At 35.8% G+C, this 26089-nt stretch overlaps 1 protein-coding gene across 1 annotated transcript; it reads left to right on the top strand.

The window, feature by feature from the left end:
* The first annotated feature begins 6 nt into the window (after nucleotides 1-6).
* Nucleotides 7-21206, top strand: ALX1 (ALX homeobox 1). The gene is made up of 4 exons (XM_041738920.1): nucleotides 7-488; nucleotides 3328-3632; nucleotides 6622-6750; nucleotides 20628-21206. The coding sequence occupies exons 1-4, from the start codon at nucleotides 116-118 to the stop codon at nucleotides 20946-20948; spliced, it is 1128 nt and encodes a 375-aa protein (XP_041594854.1). The 5' UTR covers nucleotides 7-115; the 3' UTR covers nucleotides 20949-21206.
* Nucleotides 21207-26089: the final 4883 nt, after the last annotated feature.

Here is a 26089-nt window from a genome sequence, read left to right as displayed (position 1 = left end):
GGGGGCGGAGGGGGCCCCGGGGTGGAGTTACTCGCCTGCCTATTTTCATATTCATTAGAGCTGGGAGGTTGCCCGGAGCGCCCAGCTGAGTTTCAAGATATAAAAGCGACCTCGGATGCCCGCGCCGCAGCCGGGACGCAGCGGAGGGCTCGGAGCCGGGCAGCCCCCCGCCGCGGCGCCCGCTCCCGCCGCGCCCGCCCGCGCGCCCCCCCGCCCCCCGGCGCCCTCGGGCCTGCCGCCCCGCGACCGCCCCGCCGGGACTATGGAGTTTCTGAGCGAGAAGTTCGCGCTCAAGAGCCCGCCGGGTAAAAGCGGGGACTTCTACATGGGCGCCGGCGGCGCGCTGGAGCACGTTATGGAGACGCTGGACAATGAGCCCTTTTACGGCAAAGCGGCGGCGGGCAAATGCGCGCAGGCCTTCGGGCCGCTGCCCCGCGCCGAGCATCACGTGCGCCTGGAGCGAGCCTCGCCCTGCCAGGAGGGCGGCGGTGAGTCGGCGGCCGGGCCGCGCGCCCTCCCTCCCCTCCCCTCCCCTCGCCTCCCCTCCCCTCGCCTCCCCCTCGCCTCCCCTCTGCAAGCCCCGGGGTGCGGGGACGCGCCGGGCCTGGGCGGGGGCCGCGGGAGGGGCTCGGCGCCCTGGTCCCGGGGCTGCGCGGGCCGAGCCTGGGGGCGCGCACCCCTCGCCCCGGCCCCGCCGCGGTCGCCGCAGCCCGCTAGCCCGCGTCCCCGCTGTCGCGGCTCCGAAAGTCGGAGCTCCTCCCGGTGGAGACAAACAAACAGAAACCCCAAAAAACAAAACAAAACCCAAAAAACCTCTTTGTAAAAAAAAAAAAAAAGCTGTCCAGGACGTAGCGGGAGTCTTTCTTTGGGAAGCTGCAAGGTTCTAAGAGCAGCTCGTGTGCAGCTGGGATTGCTGGTTGCTTGGGTTTGCAGCGCAACACCCAATTTTTTTTTTCCCCTAAATGCCAAATCCTTCTCAAGAGCTTCGGGTAAAGAATCTCCCGTGGAAGCACTCAACTCCCGAATCCTCTTTTATCTTTTTTTTTTTTTCTGTGTTTCTGACCGCACGGGAAAAGCACCCCCCTCCCACCCCAGAACCCCCTCTCCGAAGGCTTCTGGGTGAAACCTTCAACTTTGAGCGGCCAAGTATCTCAAAGTCAGAGTGTTATCAAAACAAGCCATCTATCTCTTCTATCTTGTAACCCAAGACAAACCTATTTTTTTTCTTCCAGATCGCGACAGCTAGAGCAAGTTTACAGTTCCAAGAGGACTTTTCCTTATCATTGTATATATTGCACAGTTAAGCTGTAAGGAGCGGGTTGCTTTAAAATAACAAACGAATTAAGTGTGAAATATTTACAACAAGCCTCCCGCCCCCTGTTTTAGTGCAGAGGGTCAAAATCTGGCAAGGTACTGGCTCCTAGGAGCGCATTTTCCAAGTACTTTGTACACAGTGACTAAAAAAAAAAAAAAAAAAAAAAAAAAAAGAACGCCATCTCGTGTATTTGACTTATTCAACGTTGCAAATTACTTTTGACTCGCAAGGTTGAACCAAGAACATAGACGGGAACGAGAGAAAAATCAGCTAAATCGTTTCGGTCGTTTATTTCGAAAGACACACGCGATGAATTTTTTATTTTTAATATGCTAGCTCTTTTGGCTTTTCTGGTGGTATTTCAGACTTCAGGGTCCTTATTTCTGGCATTCTTAAATGTATATACGTGAAGTTATTTGAATGGGCGGGATTTTAAAACAAAAAGCGATTCTCTGCTGTCTTGTGTGAACTGCTCTCCGTAGGACTATATCCTATTTTAAATTGTCGGGAATCCAAAACAGGAAGAGAAATAGGTGATCTTTTTTTTTAATTATTATTATTATACCTTAACAACTTGGGAAGGAACATCACACTTTTCGGATGAGTTTTAATAGGAAAGTAATAAGTAAGATGAACGGAGGCAGCAGTTGGCTAAATTTAGGAAAGCTCCTGTCTTTCTCCTGAGATGCCCTTAGCCTCACCACTGCTTTCCCTCCCCCATCCCTAATTACCGAAGTTCCCCCATTTAACTCTGCCCAAGACAAAACCCTATTGTTAATCAGTCCTGGCTCTTCTTTTATATCTGGTTTCACATCAGCTCTTTTGCTTACAAGATATAAAGCATCTAAGTTATTATAGGTCTTAAAGCTCAAAACATTTGCATACTCATTAGAGCAGTTGCTAAAATAGGTTATGAGAATTTAAGAACAGATCAAAAGGAAAGAAAGTATGGCAGTTCCTTGGAAATTACTGTTCTGGCTCGCTTCGCTTTACATTTTTAAAAACTCTTTCCAATTTCATGATGTGCATCCACTGCATTTGTGTGTGTGTGTGTGTGTGTGTGTGTGGCACCATAGGATACGTTTTTGTTTTATATCATACTGCAAGCATGCAATCAAATCTGGAGGAAATCACTGAAAGTAAAACAACCCTAAACAGAATGGAAGATGACATCTTTTGCGATCTTTTCATAGATGTTTTAATTTCTCTGCTTTAGGGAAGAATAAGGCTTTCTGTCTTAGAACATGTTCCATGAGCTAAAGATAAATACGACCTATTTCGAAAGAGCTGCAAATGAGTTTTTACGCTAATGAAGTTTACTTAAATCCTTCTGTTCTAGAAGAAGTACTTCCAGAAACCGATATGACAGTCATTTTTTAATTTAGTAGGTCACTTTTTTGAACAACAACAAAAAAAAGGTTAAAAAGCAGCCATGAATTAACACTCAAAATATTCAAAATACTATAGAAACAAAAACGTATCTTAAATCTGTAGTCCATACGTTTCGTGTGGAGCAGGAAAATAACTTTGGGGAAGAGTTTGGATTTGGGTTTACAGATATTATTTAAAATTGAAATCACCTTTCCCGGGGCCACCTAATTAGCCCGATTTTGCCTGCTGTGAGTACATACGTACCCATCTCTTACGTTAAATGTGGTTCGCTTTTCAAAAATTGTGCTCACTTATTTTTTTCTTAAATCTAGAGCATCTTTTAATCCGATCACCTAATTTGCTGATAAGTTCCATTTATAAGCTCTGCATCAGCCCCGTAAGGTAGAACCCGTAAGACGTGGCACGTTTATAGGAGTTCCACGTACACATTTTTAAATGGTTTCAAACCTGCCCAAAGTGGATTAATAATGGTACACAACGCGATGATTGAATGAATAGTGGCACAGGGAGTCGTTAACAGCCCGCTTTCCTGATGCTCGGGCCCTGCAGTAGTTGGGCTTAGGTGCCTCGCCGGCTCGGTTCACAGTCCTGAGAAGTGTTGTTTCCCCCTCTGGGTACAGTGAACTATGGCATCACGAAAGTGGAAGGCCAGCCGCTCCACACGGAGCTGAACAGGGCCCTGGACAACTGCAACAGCCTCCGCATGTCGCCCGGGAAAGGGATGCCAGAAAAGGGAGACCTGGATGAACTTGGGGATAAATGTGACAGCAACGTGTCCAGCAGTAAGAAGCGGAGACACCGAACCACCTTCACCAGCCTTCAGCTGGAGGAACTGGAGAAGGTTTTTCAGAAAACCCACTACCCGGATGTCTATGTCAGAGAACAGCTTGCTCTGAGGACAGAGCTCACGGAGGCCAGGGTCCAGGTAGGAGCCAAGGGGGGCCTTGGGTGGAGGGGGGTTGGGGGAGGTGGGGGGGGATACTGTTGGGATCATTCAATGGTTTCGTTTTGCCACAAAAGACAAAAGAAGGAACTGATTCTATATGCATGGAGGTCTACTAAAAGTTCTTCTTCCTTGCAAAGGATTTAATCCTTCACACCGAAGAAACATAAAAGAACACTTGACTTATTAGGTAGGCATATAAATTGGCAATCGTTTTTTAAAGAAACAGGATAAGCATAAGTATCTCTAATTTTAGAAAAGTGATTTTCAAAGGACAGGTAGCAGAATCCTAGCTATCTCCTTACTAACACATGTATTTTATTTTATTTTTATTTTATCAGCTATTAAGGTTCTTTTTAGGTTATATAGCAAGTATTGGTAAGCCATTTGTGTAATGGCCCATAGATCTATAATTTTATTGAGGTTGGGGTTATAATAAAACAAACAAAAATGAACCAATTTCACACATGTCCCAATTGTGGTGTATGCCATGACTGATTTTCACTATGCATGAGGAAAGATTAGGTACCTCACCTACAACCTTTCTAGCTCTAATAGTTGCCTTGCCATTCCATTTTAATTTTTAAATGTAGATAGCTTTTGTCTTTTTTTTTTTTTTTTGTAGAGGCAATAGGGATAATGATCTTGAAGTAATTTTCAGATATATATACTAAATTATATTTATGAGTTTCATTCAGGCTATCAAATTGGATGATACAATATACTATTAAAATTATTTGAAAAAAAGAGTTATATGAGGTTAAAAGTCTACCTCTGAGGCATATTTTATTTTTACTAGAGTTGGTATTCTCAAACTACATTTATCAGTTCTCTAGTAACAACAGTTTCAGGGAATGGCCCGTTTCTTTGTGTGTTTTCACTGTGCTAAATATCAGAATATTGAATTTTGCAGTTCCCATGCAGTATCATAGGGAAGTTAATAAGACAGTGAAAAATTTTGTTCTGAAGTAGTAGTACTACTTCTGAAGATTAAACTATTGTAAGGCCTTTACATGATTAAAGGCGACATTTGGTGATGCAGGAATACCAAGCAGCAGGATTTTTCCTTAGCTTGTGGAGGCAAATAGTTACTTTATCTTAGTTCAGGAAGTAAATATACAGAACGTTGATGCTAATGAAGAATTTTAGAAGGTGTTAACACCAGTCCCCGCGAGTGTGTGTGTGTGTGTGTGTGTGTGTTTGCCTTGTGTTCATATATTTTAATTAGTTATACTTGTAGCCATAGAAAAATATGTTTACATACGGGATGATCAGCTGTGCACAATGGATATTTTCCCCTTAACATTTCATCAACCGCTGAATACTTTTTGTCTAAAAACATGCCCAGAGAACCAGCCCGAACCTAATGGACTCAGGTTTTCTCTTTCCTGCTTTCACATCAGAGTGGTAATTCACACCTAACGATCTTTTTTTCTTAATGAAAAAAAATTAAAACAACAACTCACTATTAAATTCCCTTACTATGCTCCTAGTGCCTGAGAAGACGGGAAGAAAATAGGTTTTGTGTTGTTGTCAATGTTGGTTTGAGCCCTGGGCATCCTGTGTAATACACCTTTACCAACAGAGTTCTAAGAAATCGTACTGAACAAGTAGCTCTCGTCGCCTTATTTTAATTGCTGGAAACTCTTTAAAGCGCAACCTTACATTTGCAGTCCATGCTTGCGCACTGAACTGAGGCTCAATATGGATCCATAAGTGTGATGGTAAAGGTATAGAAGATTACAACTGAATATGAAAAAAAAGAAAAATTTCGAGTAAATTTTAGCAGTTTTAACAGTCTGCACTTTTGTATGTAATTTCTAGCTTCTTTTGTAAGTATTTTGTGCCCTGAACATAGTTTTGTAAATACTCGAAGAGCTTCCTGAAAGCTACTTGTGAAATGTCTACTCAAAAATAACAAATGATTTATAGTGAATGTAATGTATTGTCTCTCCCTTTAATTCATTAAAATATTAAAGTGAAGATTCTGGAGAGCTAATTCAGGTGTGAATTAGTAATTATTTATCTCTCTGAGGAAGATGGTTGTTATGCAAATATTATTAATATAGAATTAGAGAAATCTGGATGACAGTTTAGTGAACCTGTAGAGATTGTAGTAGCCCATAGGCTTTCTTGACACTTGGTTATACCTCCTCATTTCTTTTATTATTTATATTACCTGTATGTTGCTTGAATTGGAGAAATGATTTGGAGGTTTCTGAGCATTTTCTATAAGGGAGGATAAATATTATAAGTGGTGTAATTTGTGTAATAAGGACATTTGTATATTTTAAAACCAGAGTTTAATTTCAGATGGTTCCATTTTACCTATAGTCTTTATCATGCTCAATATGATATGTGATCTTAATATTTTCAGTTTCTAAATAATCATGATATTTCTGCCAGTGCCATATGTTTTGGATGTAATCATTGCGTTTAAATTTTTCTAAGATTATCTAAGTATGGGTACAACCCAGCAGAGTCTTCACTCTGTGACATGTTTTAAAGATAATTGTTTTGACAGACCCAGATATTAATTTGGTTATAGTTTGGCTGGGTTAATGTTATGTGCATAACCCCAAACTAAAAAGTTATGAATGTCTTCCAGATTTGCAGCATTCTCTGAGAGGAGGGCTATCTATGATAATTTGGAGACATAAGGAGTCTTCAAAGTCATGTAATCTAATTCCTTTTTATTTTCCAAAATGAAAGAAAAGAAAAACCCAGATACTGAGACACATTAAATAATTTTTGAAGTATTCCGTCCCTTTCTATTAATTTATAGTACCTCATGGACATGCCACTTACCAGGGTAAAATAGAAAGTAAAACTCGTGGATACTTTTCTGACCTAAATTTCTTTCTTAGTGATGTGATTGGCCTGGTTGGCCCTTTCTGATCTGTGTCTTTTAACATGACCATTGCATTTTCAAATATTCCTCAGCTAAAATTCTACTTTTTAAAAAAATTAGGTTTGGTTTCAAAATCGAAGGGCCAAGTGGAGAAAAAGAGAACGCTATGGCCAAATACAACAAGCTAAAAGCCATTTTGCTGCCACCTATGACATATCGGTTTTGCCGAGGACTGACAGCTATCCACAGGTATGGTTAACTTCACAGAATACTGATGGCGAAAAATAGATGTGGTTTGTATATTCTTAAAAGGGCTATTATTATTGGCTTTATTATACCCAACACAATAATCGAGAATGGAAACTTGAACCTCCAGAAGACTTTTTGCATGTTTGTTAGATGTTTATTTTACCGAAATGTTTATTTTGTTTTTATTTTCTTTTGGAGCCATTCGTTCAAAAATATTTCCGGGTCCCTTCCTCATTATACACGGCAACAGCTGAAGTAGCATCATGCACAGTCTGAGTCTTTTAACTAGTCTACATTTTAACTATTCAGGCTTGTTTCGTTAACTTTTAAAAATAAAAAAAAAGCTTTGCTTGGCGTGCTGTCCCTGTGGCTAATGTCTTACGAACCTCCATCCCCTAACCTACTGTCCAGTGTGGTTTATGAAACCTTCAGTTCCACTTAAAAATATCTCTTTTCCTATGTTGTCTTTTCAGCTTTGAAATTACTCGTTGTTTCAAGGAAACATTTAGCCCTTTGTTACTTAAAACATACATAGGATTAGTACTGGACATCATTTAAAAAAATTGATCACATTAAAAAAAAACGCATCCACGCCTTTATAATGGGAGCTCTCATCTCATTTTAAAGAGCACTTATTTTTCTTAATTTTTTCCTTTTAATTTAGAGGCTTTTTTTTTCTTTTTCAGACTTTGTAATGCATGTAGATAAAATGCATATTATCTTTTTAATTGGGCATTAGTTTTCCCTATTACTGAGTTCCAATATTTGGATCTGCCTTTGATACAGGATACAGAACACTTGTATTATAAGGAACATGATATTTGTTATTTTACTCCTTACTGTTTAAGGATATGCATTGTTACAGACCATTTTGAAAATAAATAACACATATGCTGGGGGACTACCTTGATAGTCCAGGAACCAAATCGTCACAACGCCAGACTTAAGGGTACTCATTTTCTTCAACTGTAGGTTCATACCCTGTGAGCATGAATTTAGTCCTTTAATTTTGTGCATCCTTGTATTCTGATGCTTTTGATGATTCTTAAAAACCTATTTTGAGACCTCCACCCTTCCAGATAAGATCACCTTAGTTCAGTCCTTTTAAACGTTAGGAAACGAGACCCATGGGAGTTATGGAAGGAATTGGTTCCTCCTATAGGACAGCCCACGAGGGGCTTATATGCTGCTACAGCTAAGCCTCCCTACTGCAGTTCACTAGAAGACGATGGTACCTTTTGAATAAATAAATGTCCATACCTGCCATCAGAACAACCTTGTTTTTCTTACTTTTAAAAATTTATAGTAAAATAGTTCCTTTATTTTTAAAATTTTTTCTCCAGTTTAAAAGCATGTATGTACTCTGTTACTTACCATTGTAGGGCCAATGAGCTTTTATTCACCGGATAGTTTTGAGTGTCCTAGTTGAGTTCTGAACAAAGTGCCATGAGGAAGTTTCCCTGGTAGGCTACAAGCTCCATGGAAGCAGGCCCTGCAGTGGATTTCTTACCTGTTGACCCAGCCATGGCCCTTATATCAGTCAGTGTTCTGAGCAGGTTACACATGGTACCTCATTTCATCCTTACGACAACCTTATGCACTAGGTGTCGTTAATTAATTGTCCTCGTTTTCCGTGTGAGGAAACTGAGGCACAGAGAGGGCAGAGATTTTCTCACTTTCACTAGTGGCAAAGCCGAGATTTCATCACAGGCAGTCTGGCTCCCAAGTGCAAGGTCTTAGCCCTTACAGCACACTGGCTCTCCCAACGACTGTGTTGAAAGGATTGAATGATTGATAAATGAATACCAAAGGAGCGGAAGGCTTAAGGTTGCACCGTACAAGTCTGCAGCTCAGTTCAGGGGAGCAGAAACTAAGAGCAAGTGGAACAATGATGAAAACAGTAGAGACAGACAGATGACGTATGCTGGCATGTACTTTATGTAATTTTGAACTACCTCACTGTGATGAATGTACAGATAGTAAAGTTACAAATTAATGAATTCTTTTCAAATGGACTTTTTACAGTCTTCCTAGTCGAGTGTGCTCCACCACCCTTGACTACCATCTCCTTCTCTTGCTGCATTTACTTCAGTCTTCATTCCTTTCCTCGGAGACCCCATTTCCAGTTGTGTGTGTGTCTGTGTTTCCCCACTTCTCTGTGCCTTGCTGGTGGTTGCTTTATCTCGAACTTCCCTTTCTTCTTCGGTGCAACATAAAACATTTAGAATAGTGCCTGGCACAAACTAAGCTCTTTATAAGGCTTCATGTAACTTAATATACTCTTAGTCATGCTTTGTTCCTAGGATTGTCTTGCCATTGTGTTACTGTGCCTCATAGCTTTAGACACTGTCATTCAGCATGCTGAGGTAACCTAGTAAGGTCGCGCAAGCAGGAAGGGAGATGGTCCAATCAAATTACACATTTGATAGTCTTTTTTCACTCCAACAGAGGATTAATTTTAAAAATTTCCCCTCAGGAATCATGGGAATGTTGCACTAATTCTCCCTGTGGCTTCTCCAAAGCTATGTCCATTGGTGATGTCAACTCTTAATTTAAGTATGGCAACACGGACATCACATGTTGAAGTTTGTGTTTTTGAAGTTATTTTGATGGTGTAATTCATCAACAATCCTAAAAATCAATACTGTAAAATCCATACTAATTTTCTGTATTGGTAATTCATTAACTATTTGGTTGCCAAAAATACTGAAATCAAGTGTCTCCCACTCCCCACTGTAGGGATAAAGGCAGTAAAATTCCATTTTAACTTAAAAATGTGTGGTGGACTTTTTTATTTTGAAGAAATAGTTGTGCCAAGATCATGTCTCTCAAGCTTCAGCCTAAAGGAAACTTTTTTTTAAGCATGTGTCTTGAAAATAGAAATTATAATCAGAAAAATGGGGACCAAAATAGAATCTGACAACTCAGTGCAGCAAGACACTGAGCTTGGTTACTGTTACTAATTACAGAAAAAAAAAAAATTAATTACCAAAAAGTTGGAAACTAGAAAACTAGAAACAGGACAGAAATAAAGAATGAAAAGTTTGGCAGGAAAGCAAAAGCATATACAGAAATACATGAAAAACAGAAATGGTTGAGAAAACGATCTCCTCAGGTCTTCTCAAATGTGAATAATGATCTTACCAATTATAAAGGTATCTCTGTATAACATATAATAAGTTTATTTATGAGTAGTAATTAATGTTTTCTAAAGTGTTCTAACTACTTTGCTTCCATTGCTCTCATTACAAAATAGTAACAACAGCCCTACTGGTAAAATTAATACTTACCAGTTGAAGGCTTATTTTAAGCCAGGCTTCTTTCTTACAGCCATTAACTCACGGAATTGAAGAGCAGGGGTTCAGAGCTCTTTACGCAGCGCCACTGAGCCATGAAATATTTCAATGTTGACCCTAAAACACCAAGTCACTTTGGAAAGCAAAAATGCTTTCATTTTTCAAATGTATAAAATAGTGATATAAAGCATTTTAAAAGCATAGACACTTTTTCGATTGCTTTCAGGTATTCTTTTTTAAGCTTGCTCACATGTGACATCTGATATCATGTTGGATAGCAAACAGGGAGAGGCGTGATGTCAGTAGTAATATACTTTAAGGAAGTATATATTTTTTAAAGATTTTATTTATTTGTTTGTTTGTTTGTTTATTTATTTATTTATCAGAAACACCAAGAGAGAGGCAGACACAGGCAGAGGGAGAAGCAGGCTCCGTGCAGGGAGTCTGATGTGGGGATTCGATCCCAGGACCCCGGGGTCATGCCCTGAGCCAAACACAGATGCTCAACCGCCGAGCCACCCGGGTGTCCCTAGGGCAGTATATTTTGATGTACTGAAAAATAGTATCTGTTTATAAAAAGCCCTTTATTTTGGCTCACCATATCCATTGTCATTTGGCAACACTATGATTTAGCTAAATGAAACTACTTGACTGCCTAATGTTCTCCATGACATGACACTTTAAACAACAGTCACGTATCACATCTATTCCTTGCGCGACGCTGACTCCATTTTCAGTTCCCTTTCCTCACCTAAACTGTATTTCCTCCAGGAAACCTTCCTTCAGTTCTCCTTCAGTCAGCACAATTCTCATTGACATGGTGGTGGACTGTATACAATGTCAGCTCCCCCCTTTACAACATAAAGTATTTATGGTTCAAAAAGAGGAGTCAGTTCTTACTTCGTATTACAACCGTATTAAACAAAGTATGTATACACCAAATAGGTGTGAAAAAAGGAGTCTTGCTTCAACGTTCTGGAATACGTTATGAACCCCCAGATTACTCAGACTTCAGTTAAATAGCTGATTCCTGGATCTCTGCTATTAACCATCTCTGGGGTCCTCAGCGTTAACTTTGCCTCTCCGAATCTCAATTTCTTCCTCTGTTGAAAGGAATAGATTAGGAAGGTTTTGCACAGTGTTTTCGGCTTAATTTTTTTTTCTTCCAAAGCTATTTGCATTTAATTCAACAAATACAGGTTAAGTACTGTTTGAGGCCCGGGGGTTTTATAAATGATTCAGGCAAAATTTCTTACTTTTTGGGCAGATGACAAACTAGGTAATATTTGTACCAAATTCTGCAGACACTTCTTGATAGAATCTACACCCAGCAGACCAAAAGAAAACCTACATAATTTTGTCTTCGAATTGCAAAAGCAAGCATCTATCAACAGTAGATTTTAATTTATTTCTAATTTATGGACATCAAAGCATTTCTTTAAATAATTGTTTTGTTGAATAAAATAGTTTTCCAGGTATAAACATTTTCTGGAGGATTATAGCCAGCCTTCGTTCTTACTAGAAAGTCTAGTTTCATGCCCTTAGGTTTGGCTCAGATCCCATGTGCATTAACGTTATCATTTATTTGCTGGGTGACGTGGGTAAATCTTCTGACTTCCTGGGATCTTCAGATTCTTTATTTGTAAAATGGAGGTATTATTGGTGCTGGAGTTGGTGGTGTGATCATCATCCTAGTACCTTTTCTGTTATTGAGAGGATTAAATTGATTTCCAAACATCTGTGGAGCTAAGTCATGGGGCTGGAGGAGGGCTAGGTGTTAATATTTGACTATGGGCTTCATAGCCAGGGGGTTCTGGGTTCAAATGAGTCTGAATCTGCTGCTTAATAGATTTTAGACCTTTGGCAAGTAAATGAACCTCTTGGCATATTTCTCCTCAGTTACAAAATGAGCATAAAAGTTCACATGATGTTTGTGAAGATTAGACACAATAGTTTCTGCAGAGTACTTAGGACGTTGCCTAGTACATAACGAGTGCTCAATAAATAGTAACAGTTCTATAATAGCCAGTCACTCATTATTGATTCTATAGTAGCGAGCTAGCTAAGTGGTGTGAATGTTTTGTTTTTGTAGCATTTAAACTAATCCAATTTTTTAGTAAATTCACTATTTAAGGATCTAGGGAAAGATCAAATTTAGTTAAATGTGCTTTCCTCTTTAAATTAGGAAAATCAAATATGGTAATTTGAGGGATGTTTGAGTATACTCTTAACCCACCAAAATTATTTTCTCATGAAGAAAATATTTTCATCAAAAAAATTTTAAAGGTTTGAAGCTTTAAAGGTTTTGAAGCTTTTTTTTCCCACCAAAATTTTCCATGGGCTTTTACTTAGTGTATAGTGAGAATCATAACTAAATCTATGTTTACATTATATACAAGGGGACCCCTGCAGTGTCTTGCTTTCTGTTGCTTAATTGATGACTTAACAAATAAATGCCACTTGGAGTTGGATTCAAGTTATAAATAATTTTTAGTCATTGGAATAATTTAAGACCCAGGTGATAGCTGTACAACACTTCCAGTTTAACAAATTCTCCTTCAAACATTGTAATTATGCAGTGTTTTAAAGGAAATGTTAAAGTTTCTATAAAATAGTGATTGGGAAAAATACTGTTCATTCTGCCCTTCTTGTAGCATCAGTCTCTGTACTCATCTTGAAGCTTACCTTCACTTAAACTAAATAAATAATATGGAACTTGTCTCCCTCAACCACTGTGGTTTAGCAATTTAAAGGCATCTGAAAAAAAATAAATAAAGGCATCTAAAATAGTAAATAAATAACAAAATCTTTTTAAAAACGTTATTAATATAGCTATAATTGAGACATTATATAATAAATATTCTCATATCTATGAAACAGCCAGTGAAATGGTCACATAGTGATACAGTGAAACCTCTCTTGTGAAGAATGGAGGGACAAAAATATTAACATCATTAGATCAAGTCATATTGATAGAAAATTGCTTATTTAATTAAATGTCTAAGAATGAAAAAAAATTAAAATGTATACGGGTTGTATAACAATTTGTATGAAGAATATTTCACATAGGTGTATAAGTACATATTAAAAATAAGTGATATGTAGCATGAGGCAGGTATTGTCAGCATCAGTCAAGTTAAGATGCAGCTAGACACAAAGAGGGAAAAATTTTAATTTTGTTGAAAATACAGACACTTTACAGAGATTTAAAAAATACCCTGTAAAAGAAGCAAAATGCATTAATATTTTAGATTATGAATGAATTTGGGCATGTTTTTTGAAAAACATGGTATTTAAGTTTTAATATGACTTAATGACTTTACACAGTAATACTAATTTGGCAGATTTTCTTTTTTTTTACTTTTAATAGGTGATTGCTGTTAAAGCATTGAATTTAACTGAATTGGTCATGAGTATTTTATATTTTTAAAAGGAAAGGATAAATAAGAAATTGAGTAGATTACCAAACTAAATAATAAGAAAAAATGTAAATCTAAATCATTGAAGAGTGCTATTGTTGCTTATATGAATAAAAACTATCTACTAGACGGGATGAGCACTGGGTGTTATGCTGTATGTTGGCAAATCGAACTCCAATAAAAAAGTAAAAATAAATTAAAAATATATTTTAAAAAACTACCTTACAGAGGATGGAGAACCAGAGGGGAAATTAAACTTGAGAAGTCCGTGAGAACAGACTCGTAGGTTAAAACCAGCACACACTGTTATTGTTAGTGTGAACCTACGATATATTTTAACCCAGAGTTTTATGCTTTCCATATTTATTAAGCCTCATGAAATCTCTAAATTTAAAAATATTCTGTGCAGATGGAAGTATTTGCATACTTGATTTGTATTTTAAGTTACTCATTCACAAGGAAAACGTCATTTATATTTTAATCTTTGTTTCTTGTAATTGTGGATTTTTTTTTTGAGGGTTTGTGTCATTAAAAATGAATCAAGCACTGTCAACAATGGCTATCATGCCTGTATTAAAATACATGAAAAATAATGTGACAATTAATTGGAAAATGTTCCATGTTGATCATTGTTGCTGAATAAGTAAAATAGGAAATCTTAAGTGCTGTTATTTTATTCCCTACTTAAGTGAGTTGACTTGAAAAGTGTCCTTTTAAGACATATAGAGTGAGATCTCCTCTAAATCTTTTTAATGATCATAATTACCATATAGCTTAAGAACACATCTAATCCTAAAGGAAGAGGAAAAAATGTCCTTAATGTTTCTTACATCTTTGACTTGGAGCACATATTTCAAATACTATTTAAATAATGCAAAATTTAAACACATTTATATGATGTCATTCTGAAAATTTCCAGACATTAACATTTCTTCTGAGGGTTGTGTTTTTAATTTCTGCACTAAAAAGATATATACACTTATTTTTCTGTAAAGCGGTTTTTTCTCAGGTTTTTAGTCTCATATGATTATTATATCTTATTTTTTTAGTGGAAAATCCATTCTTCCTTGTTCCAAATCTCTGTACACATTTGTAAGATGGAATGTTATTTTAAAAAACTCAAAGTAGCAATCAATATTTAACATATGACCCTTTCCTGATAAGTAATATCTAATCGTTTCAGCTTAATGATACACTATGTTGACAAAGTATACCTTTGAAATTTTTGAAATGTAAATTGATTCCCCAAAAAAATCTTTTTTATGTGTAAGTTACAGCTATAAAGTAGGCACTGATGAAAATATACCCTCATTTCTGTTTTAGGTAGTACCTAAATATGCTCAGGTTAATAATCTTTTCACTAGGTAATTAATTTAAGTTGGGATTTTTTTTTCCCCAGATGGACAGTATCAGTATTTGAGACTTACTCACTTATTCTCTGGTAGCAAGTGAGACTTACTCACTATTCATTATTTAGAAAAGCATTTATATTCTTTCTCCCTGCCAGCAACTTATTGTTGTAGTTACTAGAAAAGTTAATGGGACCCTAAAATTAGTCAACATCTAAAAAATATATACAAGTTACTAAGTGTATGATTCTTACTGACATTTTATCACCATAAATTTTAAAGGGAGGGATATGCTAGTAAAATATATAATAGCCTCTTAAAAAACTAAACTGCTTTTGTGGAAACTCATGTTTGCATTTTTTTAAGAGACCATATAAAAAATCTGGAAAATTATGTAAGTAATAATGTGGTAATAAAACTATGTAGTAAGTATTGAATAATATACAAAGTGGTCAATAGTTGTAAACATTCTCTCAAAGAGGAAAAACAAAAATCAGCTTTTGGATTTTAAAGCAAAGAAGCTATTGCTAAAACATTACAAATACCTCTTGGTAAATCCCTAATCTGTGTCTTTTTAAAGCAACTTTTAACTCCCACAGGGAAGTGTGTAGGCATATGGTGTGAGGGTAGTATGTGTGTGTTGGCTGTTCACGTGTTTGTGGTGTGTATACATATGGACTTTGGTGGCAGGTAAAAGCAATCTATGTATAGTGGAGGAGGAAGGCCATATAAACTTGCTTTCATAGAAAAATACTTAGTTTTAGAGTTGCTTCAAAATTAAGGAATGATTGTTACTCATTGATTTCATGGTATTCAGTGTTTCTATTAAATCCAGATTAAAGTTCATAGAATACTGTCTTCTAAATAGCACTAACATTAGGATATAGAATATATAATGCTGTCATGAAAGTATTTGTTTTTTATACATCATGATACTTTACAACTAATTCAAAGACTAACAAACTTGTATTTCTTTTCAAAGGTTTTTTAAAAGTACGAGAAGTTGCTTACTATAATAAAATCTGCAAATATATTAGAAATATACACTAGGTAGGGTTAGTATTCTAAAAATTTCTTTGCAGTTTTGGTTTTACAAAGAATATATCTGTATCAAGTTTCTAAGGTGGAGGTAAATGAGATTTATAATTTCATTATTTACCATATAATTTCAACGCATGGTGAATATATACCCACAGTGAAGAACTCTGTGTGTGTGTGTGTGTGTGTGTGTGTGTGTGCGCGCGCGCGTGTGTGTAAAATACGCATATATATTGACCCTTTCCTTCCTATATATTACTTTTAATTCCTTGGGGGAAAAATGAGTGTTAAATAAATTTAATTTCTTTTTGGAAGGAATCAGACAAAAAACAACTTTCCTCCTAAATTCATAGTCATGGAATAATTAAGTGCTAACTTTTCATTTGATTAGGAAAACATTAAGGGGCAAACATTCAAAGTGGAGTGTGGTAAGTCAGCTGAACCTGCATTCGTGCTAACGGGATGCAGTTGGCTAAGTTCCCTGGACAATGCTTTGAACGTACCCCTAGAATTTTTTTTAAAACATTGCAAAGCACATTAAAACATGGAATGTTTTTAGATTTTCTACTCCTTTTTATACAATAAAGAAGAAAAAATGTAAAGGCAGTCCTTTTTTTTTTTTTTTTGGCACACAGGAAAGGAGGATGTGGGTATTACTTAATAAGAGTGTTCCTGGTTGTGAAGCTCTTTAATATACAGTTAGAGGCCCACACACACAAAAAAAAAACCCCTAAAATTTATTTGGTGCTGGGCTTCTACCATCGTAGGTGTCTCTGAAATAGTAAAAAAAAAAAAAAAAAAGTAGTGATCCTATTTGGGGGAAAAAAAAAAGTACTCTTTCATTCCAAAATCTAACAGCAAATACAATATTTCTTCTAATGAGTCAGCAAGATTTTTATGTGGCTTCTCTGCTAACAAATCTGTAGTTTTAGACAATATGGCTTGTAGATTCGAGCACAGAGTTTGAAAATAACCACTGAATTGGTGGAGGGATGGAGGGCCCATAGACTGAGCCCACCTTGACAGCAGTAGATTTATTAAACCACAAGCTGCTGTTTGATCAAATACTGCCTTGAGAAATGCTGAAGAAAAGAGACATGTGCAATAATTGCCTAAGATACTTGAAGATTTTCACATGTAAGAAGAATGCCAGCTTCTGTATCATTTTAAAGACCAGAAATAGAAGTGGTAGAGGAAGATAACAGCTCACGTTTTTATAGAACTGTCCAAAAAGGAATGAAAAATTTTTGAAGAGCTGAGCTTCTTATCACAAGAACTAAATGTAATTGAACGTGTGTGTACAAGGGGTTTTTGCATTTGGAGGGAAGTGGAGCTTCAATAATGCTTCCTAATCCCAGATGATTTTCAGAATTCCTGTATTATTATCATTGCCATTATTTTAATACAGATCCCATAAGCCACACCCCACGCTTAATGAGTCAGAATCTCCAACAAGATGTATCTGTGATGAAGAATAAGTATGTAATAGGAAAATAAAACTACCTCGGGAAATACAGTGTCTGGGATGGAATTTTCATAATTGTCAAGATTATACATAGTAGTGATTATAGAGCTCAAATCATGAAACAAAATTTAGATATATTACCATAAATTGTCCATAAAATTTTGATTACACCTGCAAGATGGATCAGTTTGAATTTCAGACTGTTCAGAGATTTTTCGATCATTTAATGAAATTGTATTAAATGCTTATCATGTATTGTGTTAGGCTGAAGGATGAGGAAAAGCTTATGAGCAAGCATCAGGGATTTCGTTTTCAGAGAACAGAGCCTACAAACCCACACAAAGTTAGGATGATTTCAGTTTATAACAACTAGTTTTTGTATCATTGTAGCATTTCTTAAGATTGCCTGCGTTCAGATTTGACCTCTAACATTGAAGTTACACATCTTGGAGAAGGTTTTAAGCTCCCTGCTCTATAGTTTTACCATTTACAAAATGTGGATACTGAAAGCAAAGAAGCATCTTTTAGTGTGTTGAAATGATTAGAAGTCTGCACAGTGCATTTAATAACATGTATATGGTGAATAACTGATAACCATTAGCTATCATGAGCATTGTTTTGATTGTTGTCATCAGATGTTTAATCATCCCAAGGGAACGCTTCAGAGGAAACAAAACCTCAATTCACTGGGGATATTGTCTTTTATGATTTGCATCTAAACTTTCAATATCAAAACCAACTAAAACCCTAAAGTGAAATGAAGACATGTCAGGAATATTTTAAATGAAAAAAAGATATGAGGTGGAGAAGATAGAGATCAGGAAATAGGACATATCAGTAGAAACGTGTGACAGTGTCACTACCCTTGGGATGCCCATGGTATTTTCTCAAATCCAACTAAAATATTGCTGCAGTAACTTGCTTTACCCGTCTCTTCTTTTTGGAAAACATTTCTTTCTATATGCTAGAAATTATTTCACCAAAAGTAGCACATTCATCTTGTTTGATCATGTCCAGATAAGACGTTTTGGCCAAAATAAAAATATTTTTTCATGAAAAAAATTTGTTCATGCCATAGAAACTGAAGAATTTATTTTCAACTTATAGGTAGATTAATGTGAATTATTTTAAAGAGAAAAATCTTTCTTAATTTGTATTCATAGATCACTTTCCTTGTCTTGACCTTCTTTTCTTTTTTTTTTTTCTTTTTGCCTACTTAGTAAATATATTTCTATGCATTTGGAATATGAGTAGATGATTTTAATAATAAATTTCAGCAATGCTATGTATAAATTGAGGAATCCTTTAACAAACTTAAACTGTAAATAATCTTTCTCTACCGCTATTTTGCCTTTCATTTATTTTTTCAAAAATAAGCAAGCAAGTTCACTTTCATTTCCTGAAAGCCCTTTTGTCAGACATGTGACTGTGGTTTTTGCAGTGTAGCACAATGTTTGATTAAATGTCAGAGGAAAATCACCCAGATCAAGTTAGAAGAGCTAGGTTGACAGAGTAATGACATTAACAGTCCCTCTTGTTGGTTTGAGATACATAACTCAGCAATCAGTGGCACCAGTCATCATATTTTGGCTCAAGTGGGATGCATTTAGTTAGAACCAGCCAAAATTAGAACAACATAGCCCATGATGGCTTAAAGATTAATAGAATGTGCAAATCATTTTATATATATATATATATATATATATATATATATATATCTGTAGAAATGTCTCACAGATTTAATATATTTAAAGCAGTTTATAAAGATATCTATATAAATGACTATTTTCTAAAATAACACTGAAGTGAGCATCGTGCCAATCTCTGAAGCCCCAACTAACAGATGAAATTAGTTGTTTCAGTTTTTCCTTATGTTTGAAACTGGTTAAGCGGTCTCTTCTTGAGTGACAGAGTAATATCTCTACCAGTATAATGTAGAAGATTCATTAACATTTTATGCTATTAATTGAAAATAATTTGTCTTAAAAGGCAGGATTTAAGTATGGGTGTTGTGAGACTACACCAGAGGCTATATGTGGTAGACTGGAATTCTTACGAAAAAGTAAATATAAGCAAACATTGTGTATGTGTTAAAAACAATCAATGATTCTAATTATTACGATTTTTAAAAAGGGAGCCAGAGGGGATAAACATAGGTATTCCTGCTCTGTTCTAGTTCAGATCTGTTGTATTAATATTGCAAAAGCATACAGTTTTTAAATTTTGTCTTCTAAGGCTCGAACTGTCCTTCATATTATACCATCCAACAGTTTTCCCAGGTTCCTGCTGTTTGTGTGATTTTTCTCGATGTTTCTCAGTAATGCATGTGAGCACTGTTTTCTTTCCATGTTTAAATAGCTGGTTTAAGATCCCTCCTATTTAAAACTCCTATTGTACAAATTCTACTTAGTGTCTCCTTTATGTGCTAGAAACTTTAGAGAAATTTCTGTTTGTTGTTTCCTATAGAGATTTAATACTAAGAAATGTGAATTTCCTGGGCACAAGTGACAACCTAGTTTTCAATCTTATGTAAGATGTTATATAGTACTTTAATTATACCCATAAGATATTTTTGCTAATACTAGCAGGCTTTTCTCAGCTGTACTTCCATTATTTGATAAGGTCATGTTTTAGAATTTTAAAATGTTTTACATGTCATAATTCTGTTGCAACCTCACTGTATCATACATAAGGCACAGAAAAATGTTTAAAATATGTATATATTGCTCATATTCACAGACCTCTGTATTTAAGACTATAAGAAATAAAAAGCAATCAAAGGGCAAACATTTCTAATAATGAGTTTGATTACAAATATCGACAAAGGTAATAGCCTCATATCAGGAATAGTTTCCAACCAAAATCGCCACATTGAGTCCAACTATAAAACTTTAAAAAATGCGTTTGTGTCATTTTGTTTAGAAGGATGAAAACTATATATAAACCTAAAACGGTATTTTGAACTGTTTTTCTAAACACATGAATTTGTCATGAATCATGACCAGATTTTCTAGATTTCACTTTAACAATCACGACTATAAAAAGAATACTCAGGAGATTGACATGTTTTGAGTATTTTATGTGGTCAAGTACGTGGGTTTTGGTGAACTATTGCAGTATAACAGATTGGAAGGATCCTTCAAATAATTATTTTTTAGTAATCACTTTATGTACTCGGAATGTAATTACAGACCACCCAATGGGAGCAAACAATGAATAGTTGACAAAATTTAGTAAACACTGTTTAACAAACGTAAGGGAACAAAAGTGAAATGCGTAAATGTAATATTTGTTGTCTTATATATTCCAGATTCAGAACAATTTGTGGGCAGGAAATGCGAGTGGTGGTTCTGTGGTTACTTCATGCATGTTACCACGTGACACTTCCTCCTGTATGACACCTTATTCTCACTCGCCTCGGACAGATTCCAGTTACACAGGGTTTTCAAACCACCAGAACCAGTTCAGCCACGTGCCCCTCAACAATTTTTTCACTGACTCTCTTCTTACTGGGGCTACCAATGGACACGCATTTGAAACAAAGCCAGAATTTGAAAGGAGGTCTTCCAGTATCGCAGTTCTTCGAATGAAAGCCAAGGAGCACACTGCCAATATTTCATGGGCCATGTAACATACAGTACTCTTTTATTTTTCTTTCAATGGCAAAGTAAAACATTCTATTTCTCATATTTAAAGGATACCACAATAAGCTGCTGTGTGTGGAATTGCTAAAGGTCAAGATATACAGTGAGACCAGCTTTAAATGAATAGTTGTTATTATTTAACATTAAAATCTAAGAATGAACCTCTGAAAAGACTAAATAGATTTACCATCCATCCGTCTCCACAAACTCTGTTTTAGTAGTAAATTTTTTTCTATTGTACGAGTCGATGAAATACGATCATGCAACTTCTTAAAAGAATAAATGTATTAAACAAATTCCTCTGTTATAGATTGATTTATGTCAGTTCTGTATAACAAGAAATCCCTTGTAAAATAATACCTGATAAAGGAGGAAATGCGCTGGGGAAAATGTCAAGATACCAAAGCTGTCAGGTAAATATCGAAGCAGGGTGTTTTGGGGAGTTGACTATTATTTTTCCCTCTCTGGCTCCAGGACACAATGGACATATCCCCTGTTGCTGAGAATCTGTCTTCAGGCCTCTAAGATTTTTTACATTTAGATGTTTTAGTGAATTTCCACTCCCCTGAAATAGAACTCTTCTAAAATGACCAGCATTTGCATGATATATTTGGGCATAGTTTCCTGAAACCATGTGGCTAAAGGTGATAACTGAAATATTCTGGTGTGATTTAAAATACAGTCATGAGAACAGTTTTTTATAAATGCTATCTTTTCAGTGAAACAGCACCAACTCAGTGGAAAAAAATCAACACTGACTCACCTCATTGACTTCGTATCACTAGGAAAAAAGTAAGCTGCAAAACCTGCTGCTGCTTTTAAATTAAAATGGTGTTGATTGAACTGTACACACAAACATCTAATAAATACACTAAAGAAACTTTTTTGACATGTAACATTATTATGCTTTGTTATATTATGAAACATTTTCAGCTAAAAGAGCAGCAGATCTGAATTTATATTTATTTCATGGGCTTATGCAAGTGCACATGTGTGCGTGTTTGTTTTTTGATATATAAGCTGTAAGCATTTTTTTGCTACTGTGGTTTTGCATAGGGAATTAAAATGTCAGAAGGCTCTCTAAAATTTCTGGTGGAAAAGAAAAGAAAAATACATTGCATCTGGAAAATTGCTAACCCCTTTGATTTACTTCTCCTCCCTTTCCCCTGTCACATTCCAAGCTTTTTCAGATGAGTGAAATGTCAACCTCCTTAAAAGACTCTTAATTCATAAAGGCAAAGTAAATTAATTGAAATGAAGATGGCTCCCATGGCTTGGATCAGAGCAAGGCCTGCTCTTTGTACTCCCTTAGAATCTTCCTTGTGGTTCCTACAGCCTTTTAGGGATATGCTTGGAATCCCTAAAGCCTAACGGACAGGAATAAATGAATTTTTAAAATTAAATTTCAGAAAAAACACGTAAATTCAGTGTCTCTTCCTAGTAGGGAAAATATTTATGGCAGTTAGACATCTTCTGTAATAAAACTTTAAAATCAAGCAGATGATGGAGATGAGTGATGTCCTAAACAAACATTCCTTGACTTCATAATAACTCTATCCTTTATTACTTTTGTGTTCTCTCTTTTTAGTTTTCTTCCCAGGACAAACTTGTTCAACTTTGGCCCTGAGAATTTTGCTTACATGCAGGAGCTCTTGTTAAAGGATTGTTTAGGCAGCTGTTAAATATCCTTCATGTTTCAAAACAGAATGAGTTCTTTTAATATATTCGTATATCTGCTCAATAGATATAGTTGTGAACTAAAACTTAGAATGAAAATGTACGATTTTCTTTTTAAAAATTCCCAAATTAGTAGTGTTCATGTTCATTTTCTTCTGCTTTCATAATTGGAATTTTAATGTCCCTTGGCTAATACATTATAGTTTTAAAATGAGAGATAAAACTCATTTTTGAATCATGTTTGAATTTCACTTCATCTTTCAGTTTTCTTTCCTACTGTTTTTTTTAATCATTATATTCTAATAATTGGAGCTTCTGTAGATCCTTTTTTTTTTTCCATTTTAACAACATTTTTTGATTGCTCTACATCTGCAGGGCTTTGTATAAATTCAATTCAATCAGCACATTTTAAAAACATTCTCCAGGGTGTGAAGTACTTTTGGGGATGATAAAATAGATAATAGATCCATGGTTTTGTCCTCTGTGAGTTCACAATCTTCCTGGACAAATGCATCCATAAAGTTTGCATCCTCAGGCATGCCTTGCATTTTATGAAGGCAGTAAGAATTTAATGCAATTTTTTGTGTTATTCTGACCTTTCTCTTTCACTGGCTGGATTTTACTACATATTTAAATTACTAAGATATAACAAAATGAACTTTTCATGCAATAGGATAAGATAAAGCTAAAACAAAGAGTGTGTAGAATGCACTTCCTGAATTTTCTCTTGCTATTTCTGAACTTAGGTTAAACTAAGTTTCATATGCTAGAATTCAGATCACTCACAAAAACATTGAACTTAGGAGCGCCTGTGTAGCTCAGTTGGTTAAGCATCTGACTCTTGATTTTAGCTCAGTTGGTGATCTCAAGGCTGTAGGATCAAGCCCCGGGTTGGGTTCTGCACTCAGTGTGGAGTCTGCTTGTCCATTTCCCTCTACTTCTCCCCCTACTCTCTCTTTTTCTCTCAGAGAGATAAACAAACGAATAAAATCTTTAAAATAAAAATAAAATGTTTTGAACTTACACACTTAAGAGAGGAAAAACTAGGGAGGGTTTTGATTTACTTCTGTTTGGGCTCAAATTATTAACAGTATTGCTCCCTGAGAGTTTTGGCCCACGAAATAGTTGATCCACTTGGACATTTGTTTCCATGCCATTCTCATCGCCTATTTGCCCCTTCTACACATTTTTCTTGCACAGATGGTTTAAGGGACGATTCTTGTGCTCTTTCTCCTGAGCGATTTGGTTAAGATTTGGTCTTCATGACAGGAGGTAAATTTATTGGAGAATTAGGTAAGTTTTGTAGTTTCTTTCATAAACATAAGATGAAATTTCAGAAAATGGTTTGTGGATTTTTGAAGAGACATAATTTCCTTGAGAATGTTATATAGTGATTATTTCCTTTTTATATAACCCTCTCATGAAATCAGAAAAAGAAAGCTACTATAACCTTTGCCTTCAGTCTTGACAACGTATCTCAAAAGAATAACAGTTACTTAACCTATATAACTTTGAGGAAACTCATGAAATTGAGTATATAAATTACTAGAGCATATTAACTTCGTTGTTTCAGTAGACTGTTGATTTTTTTTTTTTTTACCTCTGAGGAAGGGAGGAAGGGGCATACCTATGCATTTAACACTCTTCTTACAAAGATGATATGTTATTGTTCCTTGTAGTATCTTTGCTTTCTTGTCTCAAATACTGGCTGCTTATTTGACCTTCATGGTTCAATTCATATATCACCTCCCTACATTTTATTTAATGCTCTTTTCAATATAGTGCTGTCGTTTTAGTCTCTCAGCAGCTAAACAATTGGCTAAAAAAGAAGTGGGAAGATGGACTACAGTGTTTGCTTAAGCTCCTTGAAAGATTTAAATACTTTTCCAAACTTAATGACCTTTGTTTTTCAATATTTAAATCAAAGAGAATTATAAATGATGAGTAATTATTAGATATAATTTTTAATTAATTTAGCCATTTTTTATTTGCTGCCATTTATTTTAGGAGAAATCTAGGAATGGTCTTATTTTTAGAATCCTATTTGGGCTAACTCCTTTTTTCTCTGAAATGTAAAGATGTGTGTTTATTATTTAAAACATAATTGCTAACTTTCAACCATTTCTGCTTTAAGACATTAGGCATCTAAAATTTCAGCAGACATTATTTCCTTCTAGTTATTCGTATTTTGCATTGAAGAAACTATGGCTTTTTGTAAGGGACTCTACTTAAGAAAATCCTATATTAAATAGTACTTTTGTTCGTAGTGTCTAAGTCTCATTACATATATATTAGACAAGCCAGGAAGCAATGTCACTAATGATGCAAATGAAAACGAAATCACAAGTGAAATGCCTAGCAGTAGAGTCCTCATTTATGGCAGGGATCCTCAAAAACAGATTAAATGTGTTTTTGGTTTTCCAGCATATAGAAAATGCTCAAACAGGATTTTTTATTTGTTTTGATAACTCTCCTCTGCAAATGAGCATATTGTCATTATTCCTCCTAGAAATATATTGCAAAAATCGTGAGCAAGTTTTCAAGACGAAGGCTAGCTAATTCTTCAGTTTTACTGCATAAAACAGGAGAATTGAAACATTCTGTAAGTTCCAGCAGCAGTTAAATGACTTCACTTGAGTACTTCATCATGACATTATTTTATAGCATGTCTGACTTTAGAGACATTACTTACTGAAGTTTTTCATGCATCTTTACATAATATACACTTGTAATATTTTCTCTGGTTTACCTTAACGTACATATTAAAGACTTAAGAGAATAATTCATAATAATCACCAGCATTGTCAAAACTTGACAAGTTTTTACTAGAAGGCTAAAGGAGCCCCCTACAGGCTATTTATGCTGTCCAACTGGTGGACATAAAAAGATTCAGATGCTTAAAATCTCCCCAAATCACTAGAGCAGATTCATAACTTAGGTGGGAGTGGAGATAGAGGAGGATGTATCTCTGGACAGGAGTCAGAGACGGTCCACATATTGAGATGGGGAAATAGACCCTCAAGTTTCACTAACCCCTAGAAAGAAACGTGGCACTTTCCTTTATTTTTGAATATGGACAACAAATCTCAGTAGTATTAGCAGTACCTGTGATTTTGTCACCCAATAAAGGAACAGATGTTTGCATATTACATTAGAGTTAATATAGATACCTTGAAATAATTACACTTCAAGTTTATCTCTTAATTAGGACAGTTTCATTAAGGAATTTTTAGCTCTGTTGCTGGGTCTTCTTAATCTATCAGTAAAGATGCACAGATATTACAAATTTGTTTTGCAAATATTTGGACACCTTTATTTCAATACAACTGGTTTTCTTCTTAAGCCTATATGTTTTATTTACTAAAATGCATTCTCTAAGAAGGGGTTCCCGAGACCATTAAACTGCCAAAGGGGTCCAAGGAGCAGAAAGGATTAAGAAACCCCTTTTAGG

Source organism: Vulpes lagopus, chromosome 23, assembly GCF_018345385.1.
Source record: "Vulpes lagopus strain Blue_001 chromosome 23, ASM1834538v1, whole genome shotgun sequence".
Lineage (NCBI taxonomy): Eukaryota > Metazoa > Chordata > Mammalia > Carnivora > Canidae > Vulpes > Vulpes lagopus.
Note: the sequence above shows the minus strand (reverse complement) of the source record. Positions and strands in the feature narration are given on the sequence as shown.

Excerpts from the sequence above, each read along its gene's own strand:
- ALX1 (XM_041738920.1), top strand. The coding sequence starts at position 116 with ATGCCCGCGCCGCAGCCGGGACGCAGCGGAGGGCTCGGAGCCGGGCAG. Across the intron at positions 489-3,327 it reads GCCCTGCCAGGAGGGCGGCG|TGAACTATGGCATCACGAAA; the intron begins GTGAGTCGGCGG and ends CTCTGGGTACAG. Across the intron at positions 6,751-20,627 it reads GGACTGACAGCTATCCACAG|ATTCAGAACAATTTGTGGGC; the intron begins GTATGGTTAACT and ends TATATATTCCAG.